General features: G+C 58.5%; 3 protein-coding genes across 3 annotated transcripts; 1 reads left to right on the top strand and 2 right to left on the bottom strand.

Moving 5' to 3' along the window:
• Positions 1–478: 478 nt before the first annotated feature.
• LOC133345434 (BLOC-1-related complex subunit 7-like) lies at positions 479–3,934 on the bottom strand. The gene is made up of 5 exons (XM_061556163.1): positions 3,705–3,934; positions 2,469–2,531; positions 1,598–1,641; positions 1,391–1,411; positions 479–835 (listed from the first exon to the last, which is right to left on the bottom strand). Exons 1-5 carry the CDS (start codon positions 3,843–3,845, stop codon positions 784–786), a joined length of 321 nt encoding a protein of 106 aa, XP_061412147.1. The 5' UTR covers positions 3,846–3,934; the 3' UTR covers positions 479–783.
• A 2,384-nt stretch (positions 3,935–6,318) lies between these two features.
• LOC133345432 (steroid 17-alpha-hydroxylase/17,20 lyase-like) lies at positions 6,319–12,960 on the top strand. The gene is given in 11 exon segments (XM_061556160.1): positions 6,319–6,442; positions 7,667–7,949; positions 8,416–8,536; positions 8,735–8,876; positions 9,494–9,747; positions 10,216–10,302; positions 10,452–10,727; positions 10,991–11,062; positions 11,064–11,161; positions 11,657–11,760; positions 12,674–12,960. Coding segments are annotated over 10 exon segments (1,701 nt in total). The 5' UTR covers positions 6,319–6,442; positions 7,667–7,689.
• Positions 12,197–18,285, bottom strand: LOC133345433 (WASH complex subunit 3-like). Its single transcript, XM_061556162.1, has 4 exons — positions 18,066–18,285; positions 16,374–16,476; positions 15,903–16,064; positions 12,197–15,128 (listed from the first exon to the last, which is right to left on the bottom strand). The coding sequence occupies exons 1-4, from the start codon at positions 18,183–18,185 to the stop codon at positions 14,101–14,103; spliced, it is 1,413 nt and encodes a 470-aa protein (XP_061412146.1). The 5' UTR covers positions 18,186–18,285; the 3' UTR covers positions 12,197–14,100.
• Positions 18,286–22,551: the final 4,266 nt, after the last annotated feature.

Raw genomic sequence — 22,551 nt, 5'->3', positions numbered from 1 at the left:
TGGAATGTACGTGGCAATGTATTCCCCCTTCCTGCAAAGACTTGGCAGGACCCTCCTCAAAAAACGTCACGAGGGTAAACAAGCGCAACACTCATCCCTACAGCGCTCCTCGCGACTCGGGGTTCAAAGTCACAAATGAAGTTCGACACTCGTGCCGCACGAGCCCGCGCAGGTTTCCGCACACGACCACCAGAGATTCCACTCCGTTAGTTGCGTCGCGTTTTTCTGTACAATGAGACTTGGGATGCGAGTGAGAGCCGACCTCGCGTGGAACGATCGTGAGCACCGCCAAATGTACAATTGCTTGTTTTTTTTACAGTGTACAGCATAGTTGTACTGTACACGCACCTGTTTTGACTTTGCATATACATGTACAGTTTTACACGTACGCTTTGCACGTACAAGTTGACACGGATGCGTGGCGATGACGCCTTGGTGTTCTCGTGCGTCTTCAATGCCAGTCGAACTCTCTCCCCAGGCCATTGAGCGGTTTGTCTCAGCGAGGCGACGCCTCTATTTATAAACAATTAAGGAAACTATAATTTTAACGCCTCTCTTAGGTCGCTAGAACGAAACCAACAATACAAACATTCTGCGCGGACGAGAGAGACCGTGCAAGAGAGAGGGTATGGATGACACCGACGGTCACGAGACACACGGACTCGAGAAGCCAAACGAAATTAATAAATTCTTAGAATGGAACCTGTCAGCCCCCAATCCGGCAATTCGTGGAATCGCTGAAGGGTGAATAGTTCGGTGGTCTGGGTGGAGGGGGGGCGGCCGCTACTTGAGCAGGTGGTTGAGTTGATCGAGGACGTTTGAGGAGATCTCAACGCTGGGGTGGGGGTTGGGGGATTGTGGGGGGAGAGACGGGACATCACGGCGAGTGAGTTGGAGCGTGGGTGGGTGGTAGTTATTATTATTTATTATTGCTCCGCAGTATGAATCAGGGCAGCCGCTGGATTCGACCAGTGAACTTCTGCAACAAGTGGTGAACGCACTACCACCGGGCCACATCACCACTAGCGTGTGTGCATGCCAAGGTCAACTCAGCCTCAAATGAATCCCTGTGGTTTTGTGCATGTGGGTGTACACAGGAGCGGTAGGCAGTGGTTGGCACACCGCATTACAAACCCTAAGACTGAGTTTTAATCCCAGCCACGTCTAACATCCGTGGTCAGTGATACCTGAACACGTCAACTTGAAATGAGTATCTGGAATGGTGTGTATAATCACCAGCACTGGAGAGACAAAGGTGGCCGGGCGTGGTGCGTTATACACCACCCCCTTGTGTGCCCTTAAAAGGTGCTGCTCGCTCACGGCCTGTGTAGGCTACACGGCAATTGTCACCTTGACGTTTGTGTCTGCACGGACGGCTGACGCTACTCACTTTTTCTGTATGGACTCCTGCCTGTGGACACGCGCCACACAACGCGCGTACACACACACGCGAGACTCGATGTTAGCGATGCTGCTCATCACGAGCAGTGCACGTGTATGCGTCACAGTGCCAGCATTGGTAAGCGACGTACAATCACGTATACGTGCGTAAAACATGCACATGTAATCAAGGACACGAGCACCCGCTCGCACGTACTGGTATTGGAGATGCGACGTTATTATCTGCATCTTTTTCATGTTCTGTAAAAAAACACACACACACACGAGTCGTGCTCAAGGAGAGTGCACTCTCACCACATCATCGTCACCACCATCACCACCTCCACGTGGCAGGTGGAAGCTCTCCGCTCGTCAATATCGACGCCAAGGTTTCGCTCGGCGGCCGTCGACAGCCCAAGGGCAGCGGACGCGAGGTCGCGTGTGCGGCCCCCGCGCCCCACAAACACCGCCTCACCTCCACGCGCGCTGCAGGACCCCGCGGCCCGCATCTCCACTCGTCGGCGTGGACTTTTCGGATGGCTACTCGACTGACATTAATTTGTAAAAGGTCGCGTTTAAATCGATTGGTTGCCCCTGTGATGTCATGAATGCATTGACTCGTTGTGAGAACTGTTCTCCGACTCACCCGGTAAGCGAGCTGGAACAATCGTAATTGGCCCATTCAACGCGAGTGCTTAATTTGTTTGGCTCCGTTAGGTTGGTGGAGGGTTACCAGGCAATATATTTGGGCGGATCATTTCGTGGCCTGACCAGAAAATCAATTGTGAATTATAGCCTCACCTGAGAGCGGAGACTCTCCACACTTGAGAGGCAGCGGCTGCGACCGGCTTTGAACCCAGCGTCTCAGCCGGCTGAGCATCGCTGACCCCTGAGACACTCGGTCACCTCGGAGCCGATTTAGAAATTGGATCATCGTCCAATGAAGTTGGCTGACTGAGCTGTGGCCGGGTGGAGTTGCTGTGGTCGAGTGAGTGGTTGTGGCCGGGTGGAGTGGTTGTGGCGGGGTGAGTGGTTGTGGCGGGGTGAGTGGTTGTGGCGGGGCAGTGATGAGGGCAGCACGGACTCACATCTTCAGATCTCAGGAGGGCATCCTCTTGGGCGGCCATGTTGCGTGCTGCCTGACCCAGGAGCTACACAATACAACACCACACATCACACACACCACACTGGTTACACACCACACAATACAACACCACACATCACACACACCACACTGGTTACACACCACACATCACACACACAATACAACACCACACATCACACACCACACACCACACACACCACACTGGTTACACACCACACAATACAACACCACACATCACACACCACACTGGTTACACACCACACATCACACACCACACAATACAACACCACACATCACACACACCACACTGGTTACACACCACACATCACACACCACACAATACAACACCACACACCACACACACCACACTGGTTACACACCACACATCACACACCACACAATACAACACCACACATCACACACACCACACTGGTTACCACCCACACATCACACACACCACACTGGTTACACACCACACATCACACACCACACAATACAACACCACACACCACACATCACACACACCACACTGGTTACACACCACACATCACACACCACACAATACAACACCACACATCACACACACCACACTGGTTACACACCACACATCACACACCACACAATACAACACCACACATCACACACACCACACTGGTTACACACCACACATTACACACCACACAATACACCACACATCACATCACACACACCACACATCACACACCACACATCACACACCACACACCACACATCACACACCACACATCACATCACACACCACACATCACACACCACACATCACATACACACCACACATCACACACCACACATCACATCACACACACCACACATCACTTACACATCACACACATCACACACCACACATCACATCACACACACCACACATCACACACCACACATCACACACGCAGCACACCACACATCACATACACAGCACACAATACAACACCACACAGGTTATACTGCACACACAACACAAACACCACTCACGCGACGCGCTATCCCACTGCAGTACAATGACGTTCACCGACTATGTCAACAGGAACATGAGTCCCGTGTCTCCCCAGGTCGTCTCCCCGTGCCGTGTCCCCGTGTCCCCGTGCCGTCTCCCCCCAGGCCGCGTCTCCCTGTCTCCTCGTGCCGTGTCTCCCTGTCTACCCGTGTCCCCGTGTCCCCCCGTGCCGTGTCCCCGTGTCACCTCTGCGCTGCGGGACCCCTTGAGGATCTGCCGCGAGAGCGAGACGAGGTCCGCGGTGCCGGAGGCGACCTTCTCGCCCAGCAGCGACTTGGCCGTGACGCCGAACGGGCCGGGACCCGGAGCGGGAGCAGCACTCGCCATCCCCCCCCCCCTCCTCCCTCTTCTCCCACTCCTCTCCTCGTCCTCCTCCTCTCCTCCTCCCCCTCTTCTCCCACTCCTCCTCCTGCCGTCTCCTCTTCTCCCACTCGTCCTCCTCCTCCTCTTCTTGCCCCTTCCTCTCTCACTATTCGCCTCCTCCTTCGCCTACATCGCAGGGACCGTGGCCATTTGCGCCGTCAGCCAAAGGCGGGGACCGCGTCAAACTGCCTCGCCAGAGGAGTTCCCCCCACCCCCACCGCCCCCCCCCCCACCGCCCCCCCACTGCATTTAACTAAAACCAAACACACCCGCCAAGTCTGGCACTGCTGATGAGGCCTTCAAGGTCGAAACCGGTACAAGGGTTTTGGTCATTGATGTGTGGAGTTTGTTGTTGTAGTAAATCGGCGAAGTATGGATGGGAAAAACGGACTCTGGCAAAAAGCAGGGAGGAGGAGAGGGGAGCAGAGAGGAGCAGAGGGGAGCAGAGAAGAGCAGAGAGAAGCAGAGGGGAGCAGAGAGAAGCAGAGGGGAGCAGAGAGGAGCAGAGAGGAGCAGAGGGGAGCAGAGAGGAGCAGAGAGGAGCAGAGGGGAGCAGAGAGAAGCAGAGGGGAGCAGAGAGAAGCAGGGAGGAGCAAAGGGAGCAGAGAGGAGCAGAGAGAAGCAGAGGGGAGCAGAGAGAAGCAGAGGGGAGCAGAGAGAAGCAGAGGGGAGCAGAGAGAAGCAGAGGGGAGCAGAGAGAAGCAGAGGGGAGCAGAGAGAAGCAGAGGGGAGCAGAGAGAAGCAAAGGGGAGCAGAGAGGAGCAGAGAGGATCAGAGAGAAGCAGAGGGGAGCAGAGAGGAGCAGAGAGAAGCAGAGGGGAGCAGAGAGAAGCAGAGGGGAGCAGAGAGAAGCAGAGGGGAGCAGAGAGAAGCAGAGGGGAGCAGAGAGAAAAAGAGGGGAGCAGAGAAAAGCAGAGGGGAGCAGAGAGAAGCAGAGGGGAGCAGAGAAAAGCAGAGGGGAGCAGAGAGAAGCAGAGGGGAGCAGAGAGAAGCAGAGGGGAGCAGAGAAAAGCAGAGGGGAGCAGAGAGAAGCAGAGGGAGCAGAGAGAAGCAGAGGGGAGCAGAGAGGAGCAGAGGGGAGCAGAGAGGAGCAGAGAGGATCAGAGAGAAGCAGAGGGGAGCAGAGAGGAGCAGAGGGGAGCAGAGGGGAGCAGAGAGAAGCAGAGGGGAGCAGAGAGGAGCAGAGGGAGCAGAGAGGAGCAGAGAGGATCAGAGAGAAGCAGAGGGGAGCAGAGAGAAGCAGAGAGGAGCAGAGAGGAGCAGAGAGAAGCAGAGGGGAGCAGAGAGAAGCAGAGGGGAGCAGAGAGAAGCAGAGGGGAGCAGAGGGGAGCAGAGAGGATCAGAGAGAAGCAGAGAGAAGCAGAGACGAGCAGAAGGGAGCAAAGAGGAGCAGAGGGGAGCAGAGAGAAGCAGAGAGGAGCAAAGAGGAGCAGAGGGGAGCAGAGAGGAGCAGAGGGGATCAGAGGGGAGCAGAGAGGAGCAGAGAAAAGCAGAGAGGAGCAGAGGGGAGCAGAGACGAGCAGAAGGGAGCAAAGAGGAGCAGAGGGGAGCAGAGAGAAGCAGAGGGGAGCAGAGAGAAGCAGAGAGGAGCAGAGAGAAGCAAAGGGGAGCAGAGAGGAGCAAAGAGGAGCAGAGGGGAGCAGAGAGAAGCAGAGAGGAGCAGAGGGGAGCAGAGACGAGCAGAAGGGAGCAAAGAGGAGCAGAGGGGAGCAGAGAGGAGCAGAGGGGAGCAGAGAGAAGCAGAGAGGAGCAGAGAGAAGCAGAGGGGAGCAGAGGGGAGCAGAGGGAAGCAGCGGGGAGCAGAGGGGAGCAGAGAGGAGCAGAGGGGAGCAGAGAGAAGCAGAGAGGAGCAGATGGGAGCACTGACAAGCACCGGGAGAGGGGCTGAGGAGGGACGTGTGGATCGCAGGCCACACGGAGAAGTGGCTCCGCATTCAGAAGGGAGACGGCGAATTGCCCTTTGCCTGGACTCGTCGTGGCGAGCAGCAGGGATCATTGGCGGTGGACGAGGCTGGTGACGGAATGGCAGCCCACGGAGGGGGGACGTGCCCGAGAGGACGACCACCCGTGCGGATGGAGCGACGTTGCTGCTGGTGCCACGCCAACGCGACCCTGGGGCGAGTTGGACAGCCCCGGCGGGCGGGAGGAGCGAGACGGACAACAGCGAAGGCGCAGCAGCCAGGAGAGCGAGTGGGGGGGGGGGCTGGGAGTGGGGGGCTGGGAGTGGGGGGCTGGGAGTGGGGGGCTGGGAGTGGGGGGCTGGGAGTGGTGGCGGTAAGCGCGGTCGCCGTGCGCATGTGGACCGTGACCGTGACCGTGACGCGACTCCCCCCCCCTCCACGTGCTATCAATGACCCCCCCCCAACCCAATGCTGCATCACCAGCACCACCAGCACCACCATCACCACCATCACTCACTCACCTGCGGCATCGCGGGCGCCGGGAGCTCCCTCCTCACTCGCCGCCGGCCTCTTGCGCCGCAGCGCGGGCCCCGCTGGGGTGGTGCCGAGTCCACAGTCGCACTCGGTCCCAAGCTGGGCTCGGTCATTGGGAGCGTCCAGGTGAGAGGCGGCGGGGTGCGTGAAGTGGGGCTGTTGAGTTGTGTCTGTGTGTGTGTGTCTGTGTACACGTGTGTCTGTGTACACGTGTGTCTGTGTGTGTGTCTGTGTACACGTGTGTCTGTGTGTGTGTCTGTGTACACGTGTGTCTGTGTTTCTGGGACTGTGTACACGTGTGTATGTGTACACGTGTGACTGTGTGTGTGTCTGTGTGTGTGTCTGTGTACACGTGTGTCTGTGTTGCTGGGACTGTGTACACGTGTGTCTGTGTACACGTGTGACTGTGTGTGTGTCTGTGTGTGTGTCTGTGTACACGTGTGTCTGCGTGTGTCTGTGTACACGTGTGTCTGTGTCTGTGTGTGTCTGTGTTGTGACTGTGTACACGTGTGTCTGTGTGTGTACTACTGCGGGGAGCGGTAGTGTAGCGGTGAGCGCGCTGCGCTACGAACCCGGCGACCCAAGTTCGATTCCCACTCACGAACACATATCTGAACAAGTACCGGGCCTCCCCTAGGTCGACTCAGCCTCAAATGGGTTCCTGGTGGGATGTGTGAGCATCTCCACTGGGGAGACAAAGGCGGCCGGGCGTTGTGCTGGCCACCCACCTCCTCGTGTGCCGTACCGGCCTTAATAGATAACAAAGTCAGAGTGATTCCTTTTCAAATGCCTTGCTGAGCCAGTGGTGTAAATTCCACGTTCCTATGACGCGCGTTGTGGAGTTGATGAATAGGACAACCGCTGTTGACTTGCCGAACAAAATGGTAGCTATTTTATCGACCCCGGAGGAGGGATGATAGGAATGAGTGAACCCCCACCCTGACGAGGATTTGAACTCGCAACCTTGCGATTGCGAGCCGCTCGTTCTGCCACTGCGGCACGTGGCCGATGACAGTATAATACTGCGTACAGTGCTATAGGATTACTTTCATTATGGATCGGCGCATTGTTCACGTTGGTGCTCGTGCTAGTGCTAGTGCTCGTGCTAGTGCCTTACGCTAATAACTCTTACTCGAAGCCAGCCAGCCTCAGCAGCGTCCCAGACAACACCGAGATGAGAACTCAATCTTTGATCATCATTTATTCATCATCATCGTCGACGTGATCAGCTCGTCATGAGTAACAACGTTCAGCTTTGTTCTCCACTCTTAAGCGGAAGCCTCCCAACGCCGTGTCGGTCATCGGGGTAGTTTGACCATACTTCACCGCGTGGGTCTGTAACCATTACAGAGGGGGCTGTGGGAGACAACGCGATGCCGCCGCTGCTGCTGCTGCTGCTCGTGGTGGTGGTGGTGTCTCTTCTGGTTGCATCTTCCCGCCTCTTCGCCCGCTCTCGCCCTGACCCCGGGAAGGGCAGCGGGGTTGGGGGCAGCGACAGGGCAGCAGGGCCTGCCGGTGCTGCTGCTGCCCTTACGGCTCCGCCCTGCCTGCCCTGCCTGCCCTTGCTGGGCAGCCTGCACATGCTCGCCGGGCGCGGCGCTCTGCACTTGACGCTGCACGAGCTCGCCAAGCGGTAGGAGTCACGGGACCAGCGCACCTCGGTTCGATCCCCAGGTCACCCAAAGCTGCCAGGGCCCCCCAGAGGTGCCTGGGGAGGTCCGGGCAGAATGCCGCGTGGGGTCGGCCTCCTCATCCCACCGTCCACAGGGAGGCTCGCTCTGGGGCCCTTTGTGTGAGGCCCCTGGGGGAAATCTTCCCCTCTGTGTGGCCCTGAAAGCTGACATCATTTAATGATCGCAACACTGCAGTGGTCTTCAGTCGGGCGCTCTTGCGAACGACGTCTGGTAAATCGGCAGTATTTGTTTAACGAGTCTCGCCCTGCTGATGAGACCCAGAATTTCTAAACCGGTTCAGAGACTTCCTGCTCGAATAAACCGGTTCAGAGACCGCCGGCTCGAACAATTGCTGCTGGATGTAGATGAAGCGGTGGTCGACAGCGCTGGGCTCTGCGTTCACCCGCGCCCTGCCCCCCCCCCCAGGCACGGCCCCGTGTTCGCGCTGCGCCTGGGAGCGCACCGCGCGCTGGCGGTGTGCGCCCTGGGCCCCGCGCGGGAGGTGCTGCTGCGCAAGGGACGCGCGTTCGCGGGGCGAGCTCGCATGGTGAGGCCGGCGGCAGCGGCGGCACGAATGTCACCACCAACATTGATCCTAGCCACCACCACCACCACTCCCTTCACTATCACCATCCTCACTCACTCCCAGACCACCGTCACCAACTCCACCATCACTAACATCCTCTATCCTCACGAACTCCATCACCGCCGCTCCAATGTCTCGATGTTGTGTGCCGGGCCGCAGGTAAGCACGGACCTGGTGAGTCACGGAGGACGCGACATCGCCTTCGCGGACGCGAGCCCCGCGTGGCGCTTCCACCGCAAGGTGGTGCACTCCGCGCTGTACGGGGCCAGGCCGCCCGGGGAGGACTCCCTCCACGACATCGGTGAGCGCTGCGCTCACCACGCCGCGCTCACCGCGCTCACCACGTCCACCCCCCACACTCACGATGTAAACACTCGCACCGTGATTCTGTGGACCATGCGGTCCCAGTGCCCGCGGTTCCACTCGGCACACAGCGAGCCAAGAAGAGGAGGCGGCACGGGACCACACACACGGCCTCGGGATCCATGCGTCCGCCTGGTTTTGCCAAAATCCTCACCAAAAATAAACTCTCACGTGACAACTGCGTAACGCGCCCTGCGCGTTAGGGCGTGAAGAGTCCAAGAGGCCAGGCCGGGCACCTCGCGTGTGGGAAACACCGCAGGGTGGCGTGATCATTACAGGGCGCGCGGTATAATGAGCGCCAGGCCCCGTGTGCCGCTAACGGTGAAGCGACTTGAGGTGGTACCGACGTCTGTTCTGATGCATGGACCAAGAGAGTACGGTAGGTGTTAGGGCACCCGGGAGGGGGGGGGGTTAGAGCGCCAGCCTGTTAACAAGTAGGCTCCCTGAGCCGAGTGGCTCACCGGCTTGCGGCTCCCTTCGTCGAGCCCCGCGGGGCAGGGGCTGGCTGCGTCGAGCCGTCACGCAGTGGCCGGAGCGTGGCCGCGTGTGTTGCAGTGAGCCGGGAGGCGCGGGGCCTCGTGGCCTGCCTGGAAGCCGCGGGGCGCAGTGGGGCGCGCGCCGTGGACCCGGAGCCGTGGGTGGCGCGCGCGGTCACCGCCGCGATGCTCGCGCTCGTGTTCGGCGCCGCGGACCCCAGGGCCCCCGGGGCCCCCGAGGCCCCCGAGGTGGAGCGCGTGCTGCACTTCAACCGCGGCATCGTGGAGACCGCAGCCCGAAACCACCCCGTGGACCTCTTCCCCTGGCTCCAGGTGAGCGGAGACGGGAGAGCAAGGTGGGGGGGGGGGGGGGGGGTCCGGAGAGAGAAGGGAGGGGTCATGAGAGATAGAGGTCGAGAGTCTGTGGGCGAGTGTGGAGGGAAGAGCTGTGAACCGCCGTGTGGATGTGATGAACCTCTGCGAATGCGCGCGTGCGTTTGTGGGGAGCGAGGGCGCAGTGGGTCACGCACTGCGCTACGAACTCGGCGACCCGCGAGTTGCATTCCCGCTCACGACCAATGAGAGTGCCGAATATTTTAACCAGTCCTGGGCCTCCCCTAAGTCGATTCAGCCTCAAATAATGACTGGTATTGGGGAGTCGAACGCGATCAGGCGTGGTGTTGACCACCATTGTTATCGTGTGCCGTGTCGGCCTTAATAGGCGCTCGCTAACAGCACTTGGCCCATTCGCCTTTGTCGGCTACCCGGAGAATCCTTGCCTGTGTGCTGCGCTCCTCTCAGGTGTTCCCCATTGCGCACCTGAGGCGACTGCGCGCGTGTGTGGCCGTGCGAGACGACTTCCTGCAGCAGAAGCTCAACGAGCACAAGGTGATCGTCACCAGCACCGTCAACTTCATCATCATCTTCATCATCACCGTCATCTTCATCATCACCGTCAACTTCATCATCACCACCACCACCGTCACCATCACCGTGCCCACGTGGACCGTGCTCATCATCGCGCGCGCTCGTGCCAGGCCACGGGACCCGAGCACGGAGCGCGCGCGCTGCTCTCGCTGCTGCTGGAAGCGCGGCGCGAGGCGGAGCGTGGCGAGGAGGGTGCAGGGCAGGGTGCAGCGGAGGGTGCAGGGGAGGGTGCAGGAGGCGGCGAGCCGAGCGCGCTGCAGCAGCACGCGCGCCGCCTCACCGACGACCACGTGATGATGACCGTGGCCGACGTCTTCGGCGCCGGCGTGGAGACCACGGTGACGTCACTGCGGTGGCTCCTCGCTTACCTGGTGCACCACCCCGAGGCGCGTGCCGTGACGCACACTCACCTGCACACCCGCAACACTGAACTGTATACAAAGGCAAAGGTTCTCCGTATAGCCTTAACAGACTGCTCAAGCATATTTACAGCAGGTCCTTATTTTTGGTTGAGTCGACCTCGAGGAGACCCAAGACCGGTTCAAATGTTGCTCCCTGTTTTAGGCCGTTAGCGGGAAATTGGGCGCATCACTAACCAGTCGTCCCACCGCTCCCCCCCCCCCCCCCCGTGCCACGCACTCCCAAGCAGGTGCAGGCGCGAGTCCACGCGGAGCTGGACGTGGTGGTCGGGGCGGAGCGCGCCCCCCGCGCCTCGGACCGCACCGCGCTCCCCGCAGCTCGCGGCGGCCATCCTGGAGACGCAGCGCGTGCGGCCCGTGGCGCCGCTCCTCATCCCGCACGTGGCCATGGAGGACACCTCGTACGGGGGGTGGGGGGGGCACGGGGGGGGGGGAGCGTGGGAAGACGCGAGGTCGAGGGATTAATGTGGGTACGGGGGGAGAGGACACGTGGGAAAGGGGCCAAGCGCGGAAGTATGGGGCAAAGGGTCACGTGGGCCACAGGGAAACCACGTAGGGGGCACGGGGTCACCACATAGGGGTCACTACATAGGGGTCACCGTGTAATAGGGGATGTAGACACGAGGGTGTATGGGTGGAGGACACGGGAGTGTGACCTAAACAGGACCGTGATGGAGGGGGTAGAGATGGAGGACACGCAACCTGTGTATGTGCGTTGTAACTTCTTTCGCACCGTATGTAGCCAACGGTGCTAATTGGATGTGCGGGGGGATTACTGGGGATTTAGGGGGGCCGGGAACTCGGGGGGCCGGGAACATGGGGGGCATGAGGACCCGATGTTTTGCTCACCCCTCCTCTCGCCTTGCCCCTATTCTGTGCACCCCCACTCCCCACAGGGTGGGGAATTTCGCGGTTGCCAAGGGAACGCGCGTGCTCGTGAACATGTGGTCCATCCACCACGACGAGGCGGCGTGGCCCGACCCCGAGCGCTTCGACCCAGGTTCCACTCCTGCTCCCGTCTCCTGTCTTACATCTCCGACTCCTCCTGTCTGCCGTCTCTCATCTCCCATTTTCTCGTCCAGTTTCCCATCTCCCGGTCCCATCGCCCGGGCCGTCAGGTGCCCCTCTGCCGTTTGATCTCCGTGACAAATGCAGTGGCCCGCGGCCCTGGCGGGCAGCCGGCACGGCGGCCCAGTCTCCGCACGGAGCCAAATAAATAAATAGTTTTGGTCCACTCCTCCACCCTGGCCAATGTGGTGAACCCCTGTCTACAGCTGCTGCTGGGTAGACAGAGGCAGTGGAGACCTTGCTCCATTGTTTCAGCTGCCGCGCAACCAGCGACCTCTGGATCACATGTTCAGCGTGCGAACCGTTGCTGTGCTGTGGCAGCTGCCTCCTGCAGCCTCCTCCCCCTCAGAGTATCACCGTGAACAATATAAATCCACCGCTTTATTGTATCATCAGCATCGCCATCGTCGTCTCGCCACCACCCATCGGTGTGTAACCAAGGCACACCACGTCCTTCGATTGACCTCTCGCCGTGGCTACTCGTCACGCGCCACCGAGCCAGCAACCCGGGAGTGGTGGACATCCTTCGGATCGGTGCGCCTGGGATGTCTCTGGGGCGGCCGGGCCCCCAGTCACTGCACAACTCTCAACTCAACCCCACGCGGAGTCACGGCCTTCGCGAGGAGGCCATCAACCGACTGCGTGGCTTTAAGATTTCTCAGGACGCCATCTAAATCCATCATCGACCCCCCCCCCCCCCAATATGGATCACGTGATCCAAACTCGATTGCCGCCCCCTCCCATTGGGTCACGTGACCCAAATTTCAGTGCCCCCCCCCCAAACTCCAAACCCTGCTAATCCAGTCTCTCCTCTCCCCATGTCGCCCTCCGCCGCTCCCCACTAGGCCGCTTCCTGCGCTGGGAGGGGGGGCGGCTGCAGGCGGGGGCCCCCGAAGGTTCCTCCTTCCTGCCGTTCGGGGGGGGGCCCCGCGTGTGCCTGGGGGAGCCCCTCGCACGCCTGCAGCTGCTGCTCATGTCCGCCGCCCTGCTGCAGAGGTTCCGCTTCGAGGCCCCCCGATCCGGGGTGGGGGGCGCCCTCCTGCTCCCGGACCTGGCCGGCGAGTGCGGGGTGGTGCTGCACCCACGGCCCTACCTGCTGCACGCCGTTCCCAGGCCCCCCCCCACCAAGTAGCCGGCCACAGGGGAGGAGGCCCTAGGAGTTGATGGTGGTGTTTACAGCAATGTGAACGTGGGATGCAGGAAGAGGCAGATTTAGAAACTTTAGAGGGGAGTGGGCGGGGGGAGGGCCGTCCTGAATGAGTTTTGAATAGGGACCCACAAAAAAAACCCCAAAAGGGAGAGGATGGCACCCTCACTGGGGACCGTGGGCAAGGTGGCCAGGATATGGTAGTATAGCAAGTGGGCACGCGGAACCCATCCGTGCGGACCGTGGGAACGTCGGCCCAACATCCCCAGGGGCAGGACCCTCCTGATGCACAGCGAGCCTTTCCTGGATTGCCAAGGATCAAAGTGCGTAGGTAAATAAATGACTATAGTAATAATATTATCGTTATTGTTGTTATATCGTGTCCCCTCTATTTGTATGGACCACCCTCCTCTCGAGATACTTGCCCCCCCACACCTTATGAAGCGTTAACATGCAATGACAGAACACTTTTCATTTCCACAGCGACCGCATCTCCAGCTGCCGAGTCTAACAGCCGCATTTCACGGGGAGGGGCTGCGTGTGTGGGGGGGTCGGGGGGTCGGGGGGTGGAGGCAGGAGTGGGTGACCGCAGCCCGCAGTTCACCCCCCACTCCTCTCCGCGTTTCCGAGGATCGTGCCGCTACGCGTTGTCGGGCGCGTCGTCCGACGTTCCGCTCCACGTGCCGGGAGCAGCTTCGGGAGCCCCGAGCGTTCCGTGGCCCGGACCGAGCGATCGGGGTCGAGAACTCGCGACGGCGAATACTCGAGGGAGAACGCCAGCGCTCATTAATTCGGCACGTAGAGCGGAACGTCGGACATCGTGCCAAACAGCACGCGGCGGCACGGCCCCCGCACGAGAACGGATAGTGACCTCGAGCCAGCGCATTCCACATTCATATGACGGGAGCCTCTGTACCACAGCCACTGCACGAGTGTCGCTATTAAGTTTACCGACCCCCCCTTGAGATAATGATGGTGGGGTGGTTGTTGGGGGGCCCCCCAATTAGAATCCCAGCCAGGGTTTGAACTTGCAACCTTCCGATTGCGAGGCCCAGGTCAGGTTTTGTGGGGGGCCCTGCAGCCCAAGAGTTGGCGCAGGACCGGCTTATCATTGGTGGGGGGCTGTCAAGGGGTCCGCGCCAGCTGGCTGCTTTGGGAGGCGCTCGCCTGCCCCCCATTGTGGGCCTTGGCGCCCAGCTCTGCGGCGAGTCTCCCATGCACGAGTGCCACCTCTTTATCCTTCTCCATGACCTCGTCGTCACCATCATCATCGTCACACACAGGGTCAGGAGGTCGCACGTCGATCCCAGAATCTCCGGTCAGTCGGCGGTGACGAAAATGATCCGTTTCTTCACCATCATCGTCGTCGTCGCCACACCCAAACTCTCCCCCTCCTCCGTCATCACGATCATCGTCATTGCCATGGTTACCAAGCGGTTCCTCCTGGTGTGTCGTGGTCCTGCTCTCCTGTCCATCGGTGATCTCCACAGTGACGTCGAGACGAGGACAGAAGCGCGCTCGCTTCTTGCCGGAACCGGGCCTTGGGGTCACGCTTTGAGTCACGCTTTGGGTCACGCTCGGGGTCACGCTCGGGGTCACGCTCGGGGTCACGCTCGGGGTCACGCTCGGGGTCACGCTCGGGGTCACGCTCGGGTTTGGGGTTGAGGCTGGGGTCGGGGTCGAGGTCAGGGTCACTGCTACTTCCTTATCGCGGCTCGGCTCCACGCCGCACACTTCTCCGCCAGCACCTTGTCCTGCACCCTGCCCGCCGTGCTCCTCCTCCTGCGGAGCCCTCATCGCCACCGGGGGCTCACAGCCCCCCTCATCATCCTCGGAGGTCGCGCTCCAAGTGGCGGTGGTGGCGGCCGGAGAAGAAGGAGGAGAAGGCGGCGGAGGGGCGGGAGGAGGAGGAGGAGAAGCAGAGGGGCGGTAGTCGCTGGGGTCCGTGTGGGGTTCGGGGGAGCTGTCTGCACGGTGAAGTATGACCATGGCCCCCCCCAGGCTGGAGTCGGAGCTGGCCGTGGGGGGGGGGCCCACATCGAGCCCCCCCTCCTGCTGGGGGCCCAGTTCGCTGTAGGGGGGCGGCGGTGACGTGTCGGCCTGGGTCAGGATGGCCTCCTCGTAGGGCGGCAGGTTGCATACGGCCATGAGGCCTGGACAGATGAAACAGCAACATGAACAGCAACATGAACAGCAACATAACATCAAAACAACATCGACAATGTCACCCAACAACATCATCAACATAACATCAACAACAAAATTCACCACTGCCAGACGTACTTGGTCAGCATGCAAGAGTAGGCCAAATATCCTCTGGAGGGGTTCTCGAATAACTTGACCTGGTTAAGGCTCTCATCTGGTTAAAATGCAGACACTCATGCGTGGGGGTGATAGCGTATGTGTGGGCACGTTTCTGATTGTGTGCCCATGCGTGTGCCAATGCGTGTGCTCTTGTGTTTTTGTGTCACTACTGGCACAGTGAGGAGCACAGCTGGTGCATGTGCCAGTCATTTAAGTGAACCCATGGCACCTGGGTCTCTTCTGTCACCTCTTGCCAGCGGGCCTTGACACTTCCCGTAGCCTCACGGTGCACCTGGCCTGGCACAGGTGCCGTTCTGACATCACCGTGTGGAATGGTGGCTGTTGTTGTATTCCTGCACGTACCCCCATTTGTGTGTGTCCGTGTGTGTCGCCTCAAATGAGTACCTGGTGCGATGTTAAGTGGACATCACCACTTTGGAGACAAAGGCAGCCGGGCGTAGTGCTGGCCACCCACCCCCTCATGTTCTGTGCCGACCTTCACAAGTGCTACTCGCTAACAGCCCTTGGCCCAACAGTTTGTTCAGGCTATACGGGGGATCTTTGTCTGTGTGTCTCTGTGTGACCATGCCCGTGCCACCCGCCCCCTCCTCTGCGCCACTCACGTATGTCGAGTGGGGGGCCCGGGTAGTTGCAGGCCCCCCGGTAGGCGAGCATGTCGATGCGACGCTGCCTGGCGCGCTGGTGCGAGCGCAGCTTCGAGCGCCGGTGCCGGTAGGCGCAGCAGCAGCTCAGCACCACGACCAGCGTCCACAGCAGCCAGAACCCTGGGGGGCACGGCGGCGGAGAGAGCCCGACGCCTTCCCGGACCTCGCCTTCAAGACGCTCGATGCAGTCTCAAGCGAGACATCGCGTTATCCAACCACTGCTGAATCTGTTTTCAAATTCTCTCAAAAATCTATTCTGAATTGTAAACAATTATTATTTCCACATGCAATAAATATTCTCTAGGGTCTCTCGGGTATTCTCTCAACACTCTCTCTGGGGTCACCTGTGTAAGGTGGTGGCTGCTGCCAGCCACTGGGAGCGGTACTGCACTCACACCGCAGCTCGTAGTAGTAGTAGTAGGTACTCACACCACAGCTCGTAGTAGTAGGTGCAGCAGCCGTTGTCTCCGCAGCAGTGGCCACTCTCGCAGTAGTACTGCTGCTCGTTGAGACCCAGACACACGTCCTTGGCCTGCGGGGGGCACGGGGTGGGTGGAGACGATGGGAGCAGGGTGGGTGTAGAAGGTGGGAGCCGAGGGTGGGAGCAGGGGATGGGAGGGTGGGGAGGGTGCACGGGGTGGGTGCAGGCGGTGGGAGCAGGCCGTGGGTGCAGGGAGAGCGTGAGGGTATTGGGGTCAGAGCTCGAATCAGGGCGTGGGCTCGTGGCAGGGTTGGGTCTCCTTGTCGGGGTCGGAGGGTGGGGGCTAGAGCTCGGGTTGAGGATCAGCAGTGAAGGTCAGGGTTAGCAGGGTCAAGGGGTGGGTTGGGGCCAGGGTCAAGGTGTGGGTTGGGGGTTAGGGTCAAGGTGTGGGTTAGCAGTTAGGGTCAAGGTGTGGGTTGGGGGCTAGGGTCAAGGTGTGGGTTGGGGCTAGGGTCAAGGGGTGGGTTGGGGCCAGGGTCAAGGTGTGGGTTGGGGGTTAGGGTTAAGGAGTGGGTTGGGGGTTAGGGTAAAGGTGTGGGTTGGGGCTAGGGTCAAGGTGTGGGTTGGGGGTTAGGGTCAAGGTGTGGGTTGGGGCTAGGGTCAAGGTGTGGGTTGGGGGTTAGGGTCAAGGTGTGGGTTGGGGCTAGGGTCAAGGTGTTGGTTGGGGGCTAGGGTCAAGGTGTGGGTTGGGGCTAGGGTCAAGGTGTGGGTTGGGGGTTAGGGTCAAGGTGTGGGTTGGGGCTAGGGTCAAGGTGTGGGTTGGGGGTTAGGGTCAAGGTGTGGGTTGGGGCTAGGGTCAAGGTGTTGGTTGGGGGCTAGGGTCAAGGTGTGGGTTGGGGCTAGGGTCAAGGTGTGGGTTGGGGGTTAGGGTCAAGGTGTGGGTTGGGGCTAGGGTCAAGGTGGGGGTTGGGGGTTAGGGTCAAGGTGTGGGTTGGGGCTAGGGTCAAGGTGTTGGTTGGGGGCTAGGGTCAAGGTGTGGGTTGGGGCTAGGGTCAAGGTGTGGGTTGGGGCTAGGGTCAAGGTGTGGGTTGGGGCTAGGGTCAAGGGGTGGGTTGGGGCTAGGGTCAAGGTGTGGGTTGGGGCTAGGGTTCAGGTTGGGGTTGGGGTTCAGGTGTGGGTTGGGGCTAGGGTTAAGGTTGGGGCTAGGGTGAAGGTATGGGTTGGGGCTAGGGTTAAGGTTGGGGCTAGGGTTAAGGTTGGGGCTAGGGTGAAGGTATGGGTTGGGGCTAGGGTTAAGGTTTAGGGCCAGGTCTAGGATTGGCGGGCGGGATTAGGGTTCGGGGTTTTAGGGCTTTAGTCTGCGGGATGTACAGTAGCACTGTACTGTATACGAATTGGCAGCGGTGCTGCTGTTGCGGTAACATCGCAACCCGGGATGTGTTCACTCTATGGGGTCCTCTCTGTAGGATCCTATGGGGTCCCTTCCCGGGTTACCCTCTCTAGGATGCCCTCTCCAGGGTCCTCTATGGTTCCCTAAAAGGGGTCCTCTTTTCAACATCCCCTCTCTCGGCTCCCCTCTATAGGGATCCTTCGACGTTACCCTAGGATCACCTCGGGTCCCATCTGTAGTATCCCCTCTCTCGGTCCCCTCTGTGGGATCCTTGCCACTACATCCCCTCTCCCGGATGCCCTTTGCTCACCTCGCAGCGGGCGAGCCGTGGCCACAGCGAGTCGCACAGCACGAGGGCGAGGAGCGCCGCCAACCAGGTCCCTTCGGCACCCCCTCGCCGGGGTCTCTGTCCCCTTGGAAAGACCCCCATGGCCGGCAGTAGCAAGGGCAGGGGAAGGGCAGGGGAAGGGCAGCCCTCTGCTGCCCACGCACACGGGGCTGCTGCTGCTGCTGCCGCCGCTGGTGCTGGACTCCGCCGCCCGCCGCACACGTGCGCGGGGACCCGGCCTGGCCGCCAGGGGGCGCCCGCGACGGGGGTTCGCTTATCCCGGCTGGGAAATCCACAACGCCCCACTGCGTACCGAGAAAGGCGCGGCGGTTATGCACCTCACATTTGCTAGAGCGGATAAGCGCCGGAGATTCTCGCCACCACCGCGGGCTCGCTGCGTCCCCTCCCGGTGCAACGGCTCCTCTCTCTGTGGGGTCTCCTCTCTATAGGGTCTATGGGGTTTCCCCTCTGTGGGGTCCTCTCTTAATCCAAGTTGTCTTATGGTTGTTATTGTTGTTGCTTGACTTGCATCCCACTGGGATTTTTGCACACAGCGTTGGTGTACGGTGTTTATTTCTGCAATATTTTGCTGTCTTTTCTTGGATTTTCTGTTTGCACTTAGTCACATATTCACTTTAAGATGTTTTTTGTTCATGTTTTTGTTTTTTGCGGTTGCACCCGATTCAAGAGCCGAATGGCTCACAGGGCTATTCCTAATAAATGAACTTGAACTCTCTTCAATGTCCCCTTCTCTATGGGGTCCTCGCTGTAGGGGTCCCCCCCTATAGGGCCCCATCTCCACCCCCCACCCCTTCTGTAGGACCCCCTCTCCAGGGTATCCCCTCCAGGGTGGCACTGACTCCACTGGAGTTAAAACTAAACTCTGTTTATGTGGCCAGGTAATGCCTACAGGTAATGCCTACAGGTAATGCCTATAGGTAATGCCTACAGGTAATGCCTACAGGTAATGCCTACAGGTAATAATAATAATAATAGTACAATTTGTAACGCGCGCAAATTTGCAGACGTAGTGGCCGCAACTCAGAGGCGCGGAGCCAAGCTCAGAGTCGCTCATAAGCATGATTGTAGAGGTGAGTTTTTAAGTGTCTCTTGAAGGAGGCGATTGAGGTGATGCTGCGAATGTGCAGAGGGATATCGTTCCAGACTGTTGGGGCTGCCACCGAGAAGCGGCGCGTAGACATGACCATCCTGGATCTTGGTATTGAGAGGAGGTCGTGAGTCGCGCTGCGCAGGCATCTGCCGTGTGCTGAGCTGCAAGTTGTCAGTAATGAAGAAAGATACGGCGGGCAGGCGGATATGAAGGCATTGTGGCAGAGGCAGGCGGTCTTGTATGTGACCCTACTGGCAATGGGGAGCCAGTTGAGAGCGCGGAGACGAGCTAGTGAGTCGAGGCGGGGATGAGTGTGGGCAATGACGACGCGTGCTAGGTTATTTTGTAGTCTTTGAAGCTTCCTTAGGTTGCCAGCGGAGGTCCGGACAAGGACGGAGTTACAATAGTCAAGGCGAGACCCAACTATGCAACATGCCAAAGTGTTGGCAATTTCAGTAGAGATGAGAGGACGTATGTGTCTAAGAGCCTTCAGGTGAAAGTTACATGAGCTGATGATATGGTTGGTTTGACGGTCGAAGGATAAAGTTGAATCTAGGATGACACCGAGGTAGCTGAAGTGGTTGGTGAACTTGATGCTATGACCGAAGATGTGTATGTGTGTGGCGAGTGCTGCTGAATTGAGACGTTGCTTGGTACCTAACATGATGGCCACTGACTTTTTCGGATTAAGGGCTAGGTTGTGTGCAGTGAACCATTGTTGCACGGCGGTGGTACATTCCGAGAGCCTCTCGAATCCAGATGCATTGCTAGAATCGATGGCGGTGAATAGAATCGTGTCATCCGCGTATGAGTGATGCTTAACACCGAAGCTTGCAATGAGTCGGCCGATCGGGGAAGTGTAGGCTGTGAAGAGCAGGGGACCTAGAACAGAGCCCTGGGGAACCCCGCATAATGCTCTTGTTTCAGGCGATGTGGACATGCCCACCCTGACTGAGGATTGCCGGTCAGAAAGGTACGAAGCTATCCACTTGAGTGCTGAGCCGCATATACCGAAGTCGGATTTCAGGAGGGAAGTAAGGAGCGAATGGTTGATGGTGTCGAAGGCTGACGAAATGTCCAGACTTACAAGTGCAACAGTTGAGCCGGAATCAACGATCGTTAAAATGTCATCGAGCACCCTAGTGAGTGCTGTTTCTGTGGAATAGTTTTGACGGTAAGCTGACTGGAAGTTGCAGTAGTTTGCGGAGGAGGTGACGTGTGGTTGTAGCTGGGCGAGGGCTAGTCGTTCAAGGAGTTTAGAGAGGTTCGAGAGGTTAGTGATGGGACGATAACTAGATGGGTCATCCGGATCTAGATTTGGTTTCTTTAACAAGGGAGAAACCAGGCCAGATTTGAGGTTGGACGGAAAACACCCCGAAGAGAAGGAGGCATTTGCGATGTTCCTGATCATGATGGCGAGTTCCGGAGCACATTGCTTGAACAAGGAACCTGGGAGCACGTCGAGTGGAGATGACTTCAAAGGAAGTGATTCAATTAAAGCGAAAACGTCTTTTGTAGACACAGGCTTTAGCATAGTTAGAAGAGTGTCTGGGTTAGTGCTTACAATTTTAGGTACCATGAGCGGGGTACAATGGTGCAATGTGTCAGTAGACGTGCACGAGTTTGCGACGGCGATTAGCTGGTTGTTGAAGTAAGTATTAAAAGAGGTGGCAAGTTTCAGTGAGGCAAGGGGATCGCTAAGGTGAGGGACCATGGTGCTACCAGGATGGAGAAGATCTTTGAGAGTTTTCCATAGAATGCGCGGGTTTCCGGTTGCTTTTTTGATGCGTTCCTCAATGTGGGAGGAACGTGAAACAAGGATCAGTTTGTTAGTTTTCCTGCAGGCGACTCTGTAAGCAAGTCGATCAGCAGGTAGACCACTGCGGGATGCGATACGTTCAAGACGCCTCCTGGTTCGCTTAGCAATGATGGCATCTCTTGAGAGCCAGTGAGTGTCGTGAGAAGACTGCCTAGCGGTTCGTGATTTTAATGGAGCTAGTTTGTCCAGCGCCGCCCTCATGTCAGCTTCTAGTTGGAGAGCGCAGACGGTTGGATCCGATGATGGGGATAACATTGAAAGCGAGTTTGCAAGGAGGTGACGAAAAGCAGAAAATTCGATACCCTTAAAATTACGCAAGTTGCGGGTGAATTTGATGGTGATTGGCTTCGGAAATTGGAGGGAAGAAAGTATAAGGCGGTGGTCGGAGTAACCAGTTTGGAAAACTCCCAGTGCAGTGATGCGTCGGTGCTGGTTAGGTTCCAGAACCAGGTCGAGCATGCTCTCAACGTTTGTTGACGAAGCTCTGGTGGGGCCTGAGTTTGTGATGACCAGGTTATGGCAGGCCAAAGTTGACTCAAGGTGACTATCGATGGAGGCTGGGGTATTGCCGGGGCAATTGAAGTCGCCTGTAAGCACGAGCCTGTGAGATGGGTTAGGAATCAGATATAGGAATTCCGAAAGCTCATTTACGAAGGTGTTGATGCTGCCATCTGGAGGGCGATAGATGGAAATAATGTAAAAGCACTCGTTGTTAGTAGTAAGGGATACGGACTGGACCTCGAATGTGGCCTGAGCCATTGGTAGATGGAGCTCTTTAATTTTCAAGTGAGCATTGTAAACGACCGCTAAGCCACCACCCCGCTGGTTAGTTGCGCGAGGTTTATGTAGAACCTTGTATCCTGGGGGCGCAACTTCCAGAGAGATAGCTGGCGGGGAGTCTTGCCTGCACCAGGTCTCAGTGATGAGCAAAAGGTCGATGTGGTGGTCCGAGATGGTATCATGAATCAGGGCTGATTTATTAGTGATGGAGCGTGCGTTGAGCAGACCGAGGCGGATATGTGAAGGTAGATGTGAAGATCCGTGCAGGTGAGGCGTCGAGGGAACAGAGGAGTTGGCTGGTTCGAGGTCGACCTGTGAACGGCGGCCCCTGCCACCTCTGCAACCACGGTGCCGATGCGGTCTCCGACGTTGGCCTCGGAGAAGCCCAAGGACAGAAAGCGTCCTCAGGAGTGCGGGTTGCAGGTGCAGATGATGAAGAGACGGTGCATGTCGTAGCCCTATTATATCAGCCCGTGCTGCAACGATGGTGCGGATGAAGGGGCCCGGATTCGGATGGACTCCAATCAGCGGCTCAGCTGCCCTGAGCAGCAAGTCGAGGTGTCGTTGTCCAAGCTCCACGCTATCAGCAAGCACTTCCCCGTACGTAGCGGATGCCTACTGAGGAAGCGACCTGGCCACAAATGTCAGACCAACGAAGTGGCTCACCATCGTGTGGAAATTGACATCAGCCAAATACTCTGAACGCGTGGTGATGTTGATTCTAAATGTGGAGGGAAACCGCGGAGGGTCCGGAGAAA

Source organism: Lethenteron reissneri, chromosome 22 (assembly GCF_015708825.2).
Source record: "Lethenteron reissneri isolate LAM-NWPU_2019-01 chromosome 22, ASM1570882v1, whole genome shotgun sequence".
Lineage (NCBI taxonomy): Eukaryota > Metazoa > Chordata > Hyperoartia > Petromyzontiformes > Petromyzontidae > Lethenteron > Lethenteron reissneri.
This window is presented reverse-complemented; position numbering and strand designations above follow the sequence as displayed.